The sequence below is a fragment of the Solanum lycopersicum genome, chromosome 1 (genome assembly GCF_036512215.1).
Source record: "Solanum lycopersicum chromosome 1, SLM_r2.1".
Classification (NCBI taxonomy): Eukaryota; Viridiplantae; Streptophyta; class Magnoliopsida; order Solanales; family Solanaceae; genus Solanum; species Solanum lycopersicum.
The window spans coordinates 46,804,420-46,818,741 of record NC_090800.1 but is presented as its reverse complement, the minus strand read 5'-3'; the positions used below and the strand labels follow the sequence as shown (position 1 = coordinate 46,818,741).

Genomic DNA, 14,322 nt, shown 5'->3' with positions numbered 1-14,322 from the left:
GTGTTCTTTGTAGTTGTTTTTTTTCTTCCAGCGACACGAGGACGCGAAAGTGTTCTTTATAATTGTTTTTAGGGATGGGCATGATATGGTACGATATTGCCAAGTTTCGATATCACAATTTTGATATTTGATTTTAAAATATTATACTATTACCATATCAATTCAAATCGATATGGTTTGATATTTTAAAATTCGGTTTCGGTATTCTGCGATATGGTAAATTCATAATTATAGATTTGTTCAATTTCGACTAATATGTACTCATATAATAGAGTATTATGACATTGATAATTTAAAAAATCTCAATGGTATCATACATGTAAAAAAATATATTCAAAATAAAATACAAACAACTCATTTTGTTAATAAATTAAATTTCAAATACAATTCAATCAAAATATAATAGTCAAAGTTTCAACTTCTAAGCATTTAGTCTAAATTAATACTAGGTTGCATGTATATGTATCGATATATTTCAATATGATATTCGATATTGCGGTATATTATTTTTAAATATCAAATATCGTACCGACTATAAAAAAGTTAAGATGTATGCCAAATACCGTATGAAATACCATATTATCAAAATCACGATATTAGAAATGTCAATACAATACGTTATTCCGTATATTAGATACCATGCCCACCCCTAATTATTTGTAATCTTTACCTTGTCTCTTATTAGTTGTGTTCAAGGACATGGTTGATTGACATGTGATATAATTAAATATGTCATTAAATATATTATTATATTATGTACACCAACCAAATAAATCAATTGAAACAAGTAAAAATGCATGAGGTTGAGGAAATTTGAGTTACATTACTTACATTTTCCGATGGAAAGAAATGATTCTCGTCCAAATTAGATGCCTTCGTTGTTGAAGTAAGAATCATTACTTTTTTGAATGGTAAGAGTAAAATTAAAGGGGTAATTTTTGAAATCCATAAATAAATGTGGTATGAGAAGAGAAGTGGGGTTGGTTGATTGATGTAGGCCCCAGCTCCACATAAGAAAGATTCGGAAGCAGATAAAAATATTTGGAAAAAAGAGAGAGAAAGAGAAAAGATCCTTCCTTACATATTCAAAAGCTCGTTAAACTCATTAGATAAGAAGTTCACAAACACAACAGCAGAAAAAGAAAGAAAATCTCTTCAAGTGTCCTTTTTAAATTGAGGTATTTTATGTGCACACGTTTTTAGGTTATCTTTTTTTACTTTTATACATTTCTTTGACTTTATTTATATATTTTAATGTTTATTTCTTGTAGTGCTCATCAATTGGTGGAATAAGTTTATTCTTGAGAAATTTTAATTTTCTTTTTACTTTGTTAAACTTCTATTTGCTTCTACAACCTTCTATTGTTTAGTAGGTATCCTGAATTATTTTCTACTTTCTAATTTATGCATTTATATCGCCGGATCTGCAGAATTTTGTTTGTTTTTAGCTGTGCAATTTTGATAAATCTCCGTACACCTTTTAAACAAGGAAGGGTAAAGTTTGCATCAACTTGTCTGGGGTTTTGTCTACTTTTTTTGTTGCATCCCCATATCCATTTTTTTGTGGGTTTTTGTTTCTTGTAATTTTTTACTTAAATATTTATTGTTTGTTTGAATGAAAGACCCTAATATTTGATGCTAAAATCTTGTTGATGCTTGGATGATGTTTATTTGATTGAGATAGAAGACGTTAATATTTGATACTAGGATCAAACTTTTTGTCTTAACATTCGTTCCATTTTTATCTTTTGTTGATACAAATATTATGGTGTTGACAGATTCAATGGACGGAAGAGGATTGTCAAGATATTGGTGTCATCATTGTTCAAGGAGGGTGAACCCCATGATGGAGGTTGAGTTAAAATGTCCCATTTGTCAACTAGGATTTATTGAAGAAATGGGTTCAGACGATAATCAGACCCTTTTAGATTCTGATTCTGATCCTGATCATGCTCTCTCACTTTGGGCACCTATCTTGTTAGGCATGATGAGCAACTCTCGTCGTCGTTCTAGACTTGGGCATCTCGAATTTGAAGAAGATGAGGATGATCATACACGTGAAGCCGATACACAACTTGATCCAGACTTGGCATCTATAATGAATAGGCGTAGGAGGAACTCTGCCACAATTCTCCAGCTCTTACAAGGTATTCGTGCTGGAATGTTGGCTGAGTCGGAGAACCCTAATCCTGAGAATGAAAACAGGGACACAGGTAGAGAGTAGGGATCGTGAGCGTGTTATACTTATAAATCCGTTCAATCAAACCATCATTGTGCAGGGTTCGGATAATAATTCCAGGAACCAACCTATTGGCTCATTGGGTGATTATTTCATTGGTCCTGGTTTAGACGTGTTGCTGCAACATTTGGCAGAGAATGATCCAAATAGGTATGGTACTCCACCAGCTCAAAAAGAAGTTGTAGAGGCATTGCCTGTGGTGACAATTGATGAGACTTTGCAGTGTTCTGTCTGTTTGGAAGACTTTGAGATTGGGACTGAAGCCAAAGAGATGCCTTGTAGGCACAAGTTTCATGGTGGCTGCATCTTACCATGGCTGGAGCTTCATAGCACATGTCCAGTCTGTAGGCACCAGTTGCTCTCTGATGAATCGAAAGTTGAGTCTGATGATGGAAGTGCTAACACAAATGCTCAGAGTAGTAATGGTAATGGTACAAGGTATGAAGATGAGGATACTAGGAATGAAAACGGTCGCCGGTTTCCAGTGTCACTTCCGTGGCCTTTGAGTGGCTTGTTTTCAACACCAAACTCAGGTAGTAATGGAAATTCATCATCAATGACGTCTTCTGCATCAAATGCAAACTCCAATGCTCATATGCATGAGGATTAAATTTCATTATATTGAGTTTGTGCTCTATGATGCATGGATTTCCTTTGGCATTTTGCTTGTGTACATAGCGTGGTACTCGCTAAATTATTGTATTGCAAACACTGGATCCTGTCTTGCTTTTGCCTGTATTATACAGAGGACCATTTTACTTTTGTTAGACTAGAAGCCAAGCATTTTGCTTGTGTACATAGCGTGGTTCTTGCTAAATTATTGTATTGCAAACATTGGATCCTGTCTTGCTTTTGCCTGTATTATTCAGAGGACCATTTTACTTTTGTTAGACAAGAAGCCAAGCATTTTGCTTGTGTACATAGCGTGGTACTTGCTAAATTTTTGTATTGCAAACACTGGATCCTGTCTTGCTTTTGCCTGTATTATACAGAGGACCATTTTACTTTTGTTAGACTAGAAGCCAACGACTCTCTTCTGTTTGTATAGAGTTTTAAATATGCCATCTTTGTACACTTTTTGGTCAACTCAATTCTCAGATCCTTTAAGCATAATGAAAGGGTTTATGTCAAATGTCCTCTGAACCACAAGAATCAAGAGAAAACTCTTGGTTACGTTTCTGATTTATGAGCTTTTAAGCTATAGCAATGTGCTATAGTCCAGGCATTATTGATTTGTTGTTTACATGCAATTCGAGTCATGGTAATGACTTCCTACTTGTCAAGTTAAATTGCTAGATATAATGAATTTCTTCGTTGAGGTTGGATTTCAATATCAGAATGAAGTTGGAATAGCTTGGCTTCTTGTATGAAATTCTGTTTGTCCTGTTCTTTGTTTGTGGACATGTGACGGTATTCATAACTTATATATGTTGCTGGAATTTGCTTTATATGTCCAGATCATAGGAATGACCTTGTTAAATGTGGGTAAATTGCAGACTTTTGTTATTGGTTATAGGTATTGTTGTTGATATGCGAGCTGAGATTCTGTTTGTATGTGCATTAGTCCATCCTTAGAGACTAGAGTAAGTGTTTTTTGTATGCATTTCAGGGATCACTAGAGGCAACAGAGTAGTTTCGTCATTAAACTTCACTCTGATTGAAAATTGTATTGATGTATGAAAATGGGCAATGATATCCAGTGTTGTGATAGGTGAGGTGAATCCAGAATTGAAATTTATCCCTATGTTTTGGCATGTTCAAAGAGAAAATTCTGTCAACTCTTCATCGTAAGCATTAGTAAATCATCGTCTTTTTATCCAAGAATATGTTTTCAATTTGAACTCGCAAAACCATTTGGAGTAGGCAAGGTCATCACAATACCACTTTCAAGAGTATATGTTATTATTATCATAATGTTGTGAGTCTAAATCCATAATGTCAAAGGTAAAAAATTAAAACTCAATTGTCTACTGGAAGCTTAAATGTCCTAACTAAGAAGGTAAGCCAGCTATCCCAACCATTGACATAGGAGCGAAGGCTTCAAGTTCGACTGATTCGGCAGTTGATCCAGGTGTTTAACCATTGCTAGACTGATCATGATACAAGAGGTGTCTGCACCCTGGGCTGTTGATACAATAGTCTGGAAAATTATTACATTGTCGAGGGATAAAAAAAATGTGATTTTCTTATCGAAATTGACCTTTTGGCCATTACAACATTACATTCAGCTTCTTACTTCTTTCCAGAAAGATTTTCTACTTCTTAAGATTCTGTTTATTATATAATATTAGAACATCGTTATCAAAGAGAAAGTAGGAGAGTGCACAACATTCAGTATATATAATATAACTTCTTATACAGCTAACATCACCAATAATTAATATATTTTGGTAATGTAATCCAGATCACATAGAAGAAGATGATTGATTACTACTTGTTCAGTTCAACTCATTTATGTTATTTCTTCAATTCTGGGGGGGGGGGGGAGTCACAAGTAATTTCTCATAAATTACATTTCTATAAAAACACAAGATACTCTTCAATCACAATCTAGCAAAACAAAGGTCGCACCACTCTCCTAAAAACTAAAATCCTAAGAACCTTGTCATCTTCGCCACTAATGGCCTTACCCGCCGCTGGGAAGCCTACGATGGGGGTTGCTCAGCCTGTTTCAGAATATGCTACCACATAACAACCTACAACACCTAAAAAGCACCCACTACTAAGGAAGTCTTTGACATATTTACATGGAGAACCACGATTGGTATGAGAGGAAGAAGATGTATAATAGATGACAGAGAATGAAGATGGCAATTTGCTGCGATTGGGAAGTTCTCGTGTGGATGGATGAATGCACGGTATGATATCTAAGAACTAGATATGTTTTGATCAGAGAATCAAGTATGGAGGATCATGTTCATCTGCTATCAAAGCCTATTTATTAAATTGGACATAAGAGTTGTTATTACCCAATGTGTACACTCAAATGGGATCCGCTATTTGATCCGAAGGAAAAAACAACGACTATAACATGGTTATCTTTTCCATTTTACCACCAAATTTCGTTAGAAAGAAAACAATTTTTCTCTCTGGCGGCAATGGTTACAGAAGCCTTGCAAGTGGGTAAGACAACATGGAATAATAGAGGACCTAGTTGTCCGACGATGATGTCACGACCCGGGCGTACCCCTAGGAGTAACACGGCGTACTCGACCTCGAAGAGGTCTTATACAAGCCTCTTAGTATGCATTCATCACATAGGTATGAAAAGGAGAGAGGAATTCAAACTTTTCATAACAAAGTCAATATGGAAACTCTTTTATAAAAAGTAAGAAGAACTATGTCTCGTCACAAGCCATCTTAGACACATCTCATTATCATAGGGATACAACCCTTACATTGAAAGAAAGATTCAAGTCTCATAGAATGCCTTTGATGAAAGAAAACTAGAAATAACATCCATGTCCTCAAACATATGAGGACATACCTAGATCTTGAGAGAACAATCAAATCCAAGCTTCAAACTCTAGGGATCCTCACTTTCCACCACCTATACTTGTAGAACTAGACAAAAAGATATGGAATTAGTACAATTAAGCACTAAGTATGACAATCATGCAAAAACATGCTTTAAAGAGGACATTTTAGTTGAAATATGTTTTTCATGCTATTTTGATAAGACTTCATGAACCAAGTGTGAAAGATCTCATACAAGTCAATCATCAACATACAAGGTAATATTCCCATAATCCTCAACATATGACCATATTCATTTAAATAACCCATTCAACCATTTAGACCCTCTATCCTATGTTATCCTAAGATCCACCTAGGTAAGACATGAAGAGACCGCCCATGCAATCTCTTAAATATACACATAAGTGTTCCTTAACACTACCGAAGATAAAGATATTTCCTTTCCATCACAACTCAACATGTCAACATTCATTACTAGAGATACTAGGGAAAACATTCATGCATTTAAGAATATCACACAAGGACTATTCCCAAGTATAACTCTAAGTTACACTAGTGCAATGTGAAAGTAGCATCCCATTCTATTACCCCCACTTAGTGCTCCTTTGGAACCATCCTAGACTAGGTACATCACATTCAACAAGTCACATAATCTTCATTAACATTAGACATAAGACAAATATGATTCATTAATATTAGACATAAATAACTTACTTCATTAACATCATATAGAAAATCGTTCATTCATTAACATTGCAAGGACACACCAAGACTCCCTCAAAATGCCTACTTGTGCAATGCGTAGATGGTGTCCCATTCCACCACCTACCCTAAGTAGTACACCTCTTAGGAAGACCTATTTAATTACACTCTTTTGTGGGGGAAAAAATTTACTGATCGTAGATCATGGGTGCTTCACATGGAATCCTTCTAATTACCCCTACCGGATAAGGAATCCCCAATTGCCTAAAGTAGGGTCGTTCTTTTAGCCTTTATGTGGAAAACCACTAGCTAGTCCTATGCGGGTTCATAGTTAAGGGATAAGGATATTGCTTCTAGATACTACACCTTTTACTAGCGAAGAGTACCCGTCTCAAGAGGTTGCTACTAAGTAGCCAACCTCTACTCACGGGAGAGTACTCACCTCTATTCCTCGGTGGTAAGCATTAATCCTTATAGAGTATTAGACTTTCATTACAATATTTCATTACAGGTTATGGGATTGCTACTAAGTACTCCACTAGTAAAAACGGGAGAGCACCCAACCTAACCTATCATTCATTCATTAGAAATCTCTTTAGGGATATTGAGATTACTTCTAGATACTACATCTCTACTAACGGAGAGTACCCATCTCCACGCCCCCCATTCATTCATTAGAATGATCTTGGGGATATTGAGATTTCTTCTATACACTCCACCTCTACTCACGGGAAATTATCCATCCCAACATCTCCCATTCATTCAATAGAGTCCTATTAAGAAAACCTTTCAATAGACCCACCTTCATTACATTTTCATTAGCTTCTTTCATTCTTTCACTTATGTGTGTGTATATCTGAGAAAGACTTTCACATAACCACCATTCTTCATGACATTGACTTCTAAACATAATCTTACCACATTCATCATAATCCACATACAAGCATACTTCACATTCACATTATACTCCAACAATCATATTATTATCAAGAATTACATACATAACTTCATGATACATCTCTATACATATGCATCATAACATTACTTTACTTCACATTCAATTCCTTCAAGTCCATAACCACAATACTCATACATATTCATATATATATATATATATATATACACATTAGATAAACACTACCACAATAAGTGGACCATACCACACAAGAGAAATTCAATAAGAACCAAAACAATTTAGGCCAACTTACCCTTTATCCAAGCCAAATGACATTTTTCTTAATTCTCAACAATTCATCATAATTAGGCATGAATATCAATATATAACAACAGTATAACACAATATAAACACAATTCTAACAATATCCAATCACATTCATCAAACCCACTTTGTAAGCTAATTTAGGAGATTTGGACAAAACATGGGTTCTTCAAGGAATTCCATTAAAATCATCTTTAAAAAACCTTAATCTAACATTAATACATTAATATCATGAATTATAAAATGTTTTAACAATGAACCTATGCATAGAATAGAAATTGAGAAATTGATCATTGATTCACTTTTGAAAACCTTTGAATTGGACTCCTTGAATGAGAACTTATTCAAGAATGAAGGATCACCATACCTTAGGGTTAGGAATCCCATGAAAATTGGTGAATCACTCACTTGAAATCCCTTCTCGTTGCTTGAATTTGACCTAGACCTTCAATGGTATTCTTGAGAGAATATTTTTGGGAGGGAAGAGTTTGATTTGGGTGTTTGAGTCTAAGCGAGGGTTTAATTGTTTTAATCTAATTATAATACGTAAAAACACTAAAAATGACCGTCCATATATTTAATTAGCCAAGGGTAGAATTTACCAAACCACCCTTGGCTTGGATGACTCCAAGACAAAATTGCATGTTCTCATTTGCGGTCCCCACCTATGAACCGTAGGTGGGTTGATGGCCCGTCTTGTTGGTCGTAGTTATGTTTAGAGACTTGGCCATGGGAGCTAAGTCTCCCTAGGATAAATCTTGACCTACGTAGGTCACTTATGCTCCTTCAGTTGACCTAGTGCCCGTAGGTCATGCCAACTTTGGCAGTTTTGGGTTTTAACTTAGGCTCCTCCTTAAGGACTCTTAGGGTATTCCTTAGGGAGTCATACCTGTTAACCCCTAAACATGACCTTCTACACACTAGGGTCTCCCCCATAATTTTAGACTCCAAATGATGCACCAAAATACATACAACATGGAAGAGCACACTAACACACAAAAGATGACTTTTTGAACTTCATGGTTGTTCCTTAACGTTTGACTTCAAAACCACTCAAGACTGCCCTTGGATAATTTTCCTCATCATTTAGCAAGTAATTAACTTAAGAAACTCATGTGAAGCTTTAGTTTATCCTAGTTCATTTTGAGGGTGTAACAATTGAAGGTTGAAGTGATGTTGGGACAATTTCTTAAGAGTATAAATATAGGGGTGAGAAACAAGAAACTAATGAGAATAAAGAAAAATGAATACAAATCAAATGTAATTACATGCCCAAACACTGAAACAATTGTAATGTACAACGACAAAATGAGAAAGAGTGCTATATGTCACACCCTGAGGTATATCCGTATGAAGAGGCTGATGGTAAGTAGAGAGGGCAGAAACAAAACGAAGAGAACAATCAGGATCAAACAAAGTAAAAGGAGACAAAGGATAAAGGTAAGAAAAATGTTCATGCATTCCAGGAACAAAATTTTAAGGGTGGTCGTGATGGTGGTGTAGAGGAAGAGGTAGATACAATAAAATAGAAGAATTTACTCAAAGATGGAGTCAAAAAGAAAATTAGAAGGAATGTAAGAAAATCATCAATAAGAACAAGTTTAGTGCACTAGAAGAAACTAAAGAAGCAGTGCAAATTGTAACACCCCATATTCTACGTGTAATAGTTCTATTTATATGACATTTATAAATTTGCTTGTGGCATTATTATGGACTCAGTTTCCAATGCAACTAGTGACAATATAATCGGTTTAAAGTGAACTGTCTTTGAATTTTGATGTGACCCGATTAATTTTACGTTAATGGAAGTATTTAAATTTGAGACCATAAGCTGGTAATTGACTCTAATGTTTAAAGTGAGATAGTTTATATAAGTTTTAGGTTAAGTCAAAGGTATTAAAGTATAGAAATGGAATAAAATATTTATGTGCTTGCTTGACTACACTTAAGCTAGTGGGTGACAAGTTGGTGCATCACATGCTTTGAATTGTTGACAAGCCCAAGGGACACATTAGGTGAATCACCTACTAAGACTTTGTTTACCATGTTATTGGGACAAGTACTCTACTACCTACTTGCATTAATCTTGCCCAAGTTGAATAGAAGAATAAGGGCAAAACCCCAATATGCTTATGTCCAAAAAGACCCAAGTAAAAATTCCAAGTAGGTGGATCACCTACTTTATAATTTATGGCCTAAAATGAGTGAGAAAGTCAGACAAAGCAGGTCCCTTTTAAAGGGATTGATATAAAACATTTCAAACCATTTTTACTTTTATAAAAACTGATTTTTAGAGCTTTCTCTCTTCTCTCATAGATCCACGATACAACCATTAAATACCACTAGGGTTCTTGAATATTAGGGATTTCAAAATTTTGAAAGGAATACCTTAAGACAAGTTGAAAAGGTCAACCTTTAGGAAGTGGTAGTTCTTTCCAGTAAGGTAAGCTACTCCAATTTTCCCCTCTTGTGCTTGAGTTTATTAGGACATTTAGTATGTGTTAGTAAGTTGGTAATTTTTCCTCTAACATGATGTAATATTGGGGAGGATGTTCTGGTGGTTAGTGGATGTTAAGACAACCATGGAGGGGAGTCTCTTTGAATTGCATATGAGCTTATTTGAGCATTCTAAATGTAAAGCTATCTCTTCAAGTGTTGGTGATCCGAAATCATGATCATATTGATTGTTACCTTATTATGTGTAAGGATTTTTTTTGTATGTTATGATAAGGTATGTGACAGGAGGTGTGTATAACTTATTGAGATGTCAAAGGAATTAAATATTGCAAGGAGTGTCGGTGAGGACCTTATACGAAGGTTGTATAACATATGGACACGACTATAGGGAAATGGAAGGAAATAAAACATTGGCTAGATAAATTGCATACTTATTGCTTGGTTTCTATTTTGGTGAGATCAAGTAGCTCAAATTGGTTTATTAGATACTAATATTAGTCTTACAACTTATTTTATTGTAGATTAGTAATCTAATGAGCAGGAGCTTATGTCATACTTTTGAATTGTATAACAAGGTATATAAGATTATTTGATTTCCTATTTATTTGGAATGAATCCAACACTTGTATTACAAATTAAGCTTTCTAAGTGCCTTTGGTAGTGACTGATCCATCTTTGCAATTCCTACTTCCTAGAGCATTAAAATGAATACTCTAATATGAGGTTGTTTTCTTAACTAAATGTACATGCTTACTCTACCAACTATTATCATGGAAGATTTAAAATTGTTTCATCGACAAAGTACCTTTGGAACGTATTCCCATGATATAAATGAAAATGATCGTATATTACCCATGGTACATATGTTTATATGATGGATATACATGTAACATTCCGGAAATTCCATGACCTAGACTAGAGCTTAACGTATTAAATAATGTTTAAAATGATGTTTCCAGACCTATATTAGTGTAATAAGTTCATTTAGAAAAGTTAGATCCAAAATGAAAAAGAAAGACCTTGACTTCCGGAAACTAGCTAATTTGAACTAGTTGAAGTCCCTATATTTAGTAAAGGTTTTGAGATGTCAAATGAAGTCCAAAACTTGTAAACCGACCTTGGATAGGTAGTATGTAGTCTGGTAACGACACCCCAAGGACCACTAGATTGGTCCTTAGGGAGGACCCCAACATGGTAGGCAGTCTGCCAAAGCAGCCTGTGCGAACAAGATTGGAGCATCAGGTCTGTGATACACAGCCTACACGTAGGATACTGCCTCAAGAATTGAGGGGTATCCTTTCAAAACGATTCTGACACGCACCTCACTGCCTCGACCCAAAAATTCAGAAAAATAACGGGAATTCACCCCGTAACGCGCAGCCACTTTCTAGAATTGTTAAAGTCATATTTTTTGTAATTTAACGTCATAAAAAGAGCCATTTAAGTGAAGGGTCTTTTGGGTAATTGACAAGACGACTATATATGGAAACTAGGTCAGTTTTAGACCACTTTTTACACGTCCAAATCATATTGTAACGCAATTACCCATCTCTCTCAAAACACGCTCTCTTTTCCATACTCCATTGAAGACAAGAAGAGCTTAAGGAAGAAGATGAAGGCTTCGAGATTTAGAATTAATATTTCATAGACTATTCATTTATAAGGTATGGTTTTTCCACTCTTAGGATTCCTTTCCCCAAGAGGTCCTTTCAAAGATGGTTTTCAAGAATACAGACTTCTAGGGTTTTTACTCTACAAAACGGGTTTGTTCTCCTAACTCTATATTTATGAATTTCAGTGAAAAATAATGATGTTCTATGGTTTATTCCACACGAATTATTTAGGATTCGATTAATAATGTTTGAATTTTATGTGATGCATGATCTTTCTCTAATTGATGGTTTCGAATAGGTTGTTTACAGTACTTCAAAACCTGTAAAAGTTATGATTGGAACTATGACTTGAAAGAACTCTTTGATGAGCCTTTCCCTTGTCTTACATTATGAATTGATCTTGTATATGAATTGAAGAGTTGATATTGACTTTGCTATTGTGTATTTCACTATGTTATCGTTATGATTATTGAAAAATTGAAAGTAAGTTCTTGATATAAGGTAATTGGAAGCAAGATGTAAGTGTGACGTCCCGCAACAATTTCAGCCTGATTCCGCATCCAGAAAGGGGCATATTTCTTTAGAGTTGTGCGGAGAACTCTAGAACACTGTAGAACTCTCAAGAAGGCTAGAGACGGTTATAAGGTAGTGTAGAATTCTCTTGAAAATGGACCAATTTGTAAATATTTTAGGGTCTTGTAAAGTAAATACTAATTTCACTTTAGTCCCTACAAAGTAGTATAAAAATAGAAGTGCCCCTCATTTGCAAAGGCACCAAGAGAAGTTGTAAGAAATTCTTCCAAGAAATACAAAAGCCTTCTTCCAAAGTTCTCTTTTGTTCTTTCTAAGTATTTATTTGCATTCTCTAAGCCATCTGAGTTTTACAAGCTTAATTGAGCTTACAAGATCATGAAAGATGCGTGAGTAAGTTGTCAAGCACCGTACAGAGTCTTAGCAAATACTCTTAGTCCATGGTAAAGTGGTATCAGAGCAGGTTTGATACTAAAGGAGTGGCTACTGAAAGAGACGTAAACGGCATTATCACCACCAACATCCTCTTAGATGGTGGTAAGCATAACCGAAAGGGGAAGAAACAACAAAAGGGTAATAAGAAGGTGCTGCTGGAACTCACACCTAGAAAGGCGCTAACATCTCATCCACCCTCGATTGCCAAGGTAAGTGACGAAAAAATGGGCGAAGATGCCATAGACGTCACCGCTGGAGAAGAATGAGTCACAAGATTGGAAGTGGAGAGACAAGCCGTCGAGATCTTAGGCCGACGCATGAACGTGGCGGAAATCATGTTCATGACCCTTGAGGACTTCACCCTTGAGGAGACCGAGAACATTCGTACAGAGTTGGAGGGTCGCCAACAGGCTGAGTTCGAAATGAAGGAGGCCACAACTTCCTTGGGTGTCGGCTTATGGATGTTCTTAACACAAAGGAAACCATCACTTCCAAAGACCGTCAACTTACGGAAGTGCTTGGCACGATCGAGACCATGAAGGCCGAAGTAAAAACACTCAAGGATGGCCTGGACGCTAGAGGATCTGCACCACCTGAACATGATAGGGAGGCCAGGGTTGAGGATACCAAGCCACCAATATTCAAAGATGTCCGTGAGGCTCAAGAGGTGGAAAACTTTCGATGGCACTTAGAAAACTACGTCAAGTGTAGTTGGGTGAGAAGTGACAAGAATAAGATCAACACTGACATGTTATACTTGTCCGAGATGGCTATGTTATGGTGGGGGACAAAGAGGCTATGATCGGGAAAGGGACGTGCACCATCAACACGTGGGAGCAATTCTGCGAAGAATTCAAAAAATCCTTCTTCCCTAACAACATCGTGTATGAGTCCGGGAATCGAAGAAAACAGGAAGCATTCAGTGGTAAGTGAAGGAGTTCACAACTCTAACACTTCAAATTCCAAACCTCACGGATGAACACATGATGTTCCAGTTCATGGACATACTGCAACATTAGGCCAAGATAGAGTTGGAGCGGCGTCAGGTCAAGACCATAGACGAAGCCATCACACAAGCTGAGTCCTTGACGGACTTCAAGTATGAACGACATGAAAAGGTGAAGGGTAGGATACAAGAAGTAGTTATGCCAGAGGTGTGGGAGATCGTGGACGAGGCAAGGAGCAGCATGCACACCTCAAGAAACACGACTCCCACATACGCGACAGCAAGCAGCTCGTGTGCCAAAATTATACGAAGAAGCTGGCGTAGACCAACAAAGGAGATGGATGCTACATATGAGGGGGAACACACGGCTATGCCAGGTGCCTCGAGATGAAGAACATTGGTGCCATCCTACGTTAACGAAAGGAGGACACACAAGAGCAAGGGTAGGATGCAGGCACGATGCAGTTGGGCATAGTTGGACTGTGCGGTGCGATAGACAAGCAGACTGAGAAGCCAGGAGAATTCAGCATGTAGTATGTAGACTTCTCCATTAAAGGACGACCACCTTGTGCCATGGTAGACTTCGGAGCTGAAGCAAACATCATGAACAAGACGGCGGCAGAGAGGTTAGGGCTGAACTCTGTTCTAAGCAACACCCACCTCAAAACAGTTAACGCCCCACCAACTTCCGTGTGTGGGGTCG

At 36.6% G+C, this 14,322-nt stretch overlaps 1 protein-coding gene across 1 annotated transcript; it reads left to right on the top strand.

Annotated features, from left to right (window-relative positions):
• Window positions 1–1,614: 1,614 nt before the first annotated feature.
• LOC101268503 (E3 ubiquitin-protein ligase SIRP1) lies at window positions 1,615–3,252 on the top strand. Its single transcript, XM_026030196.2, is given in 2 exon segments — window positions 1,615–2,218; window positions 2,220–3,252. Coding segments are annotated over 2 exon segments (1,083 nt in total). The 5' UTR covers window positions 1,615–1,765; the 3' UTR covers window positions 2,850–3,252.
• Window positions 3,253–14,322: the final 11,070 nt, after the last annotated feature.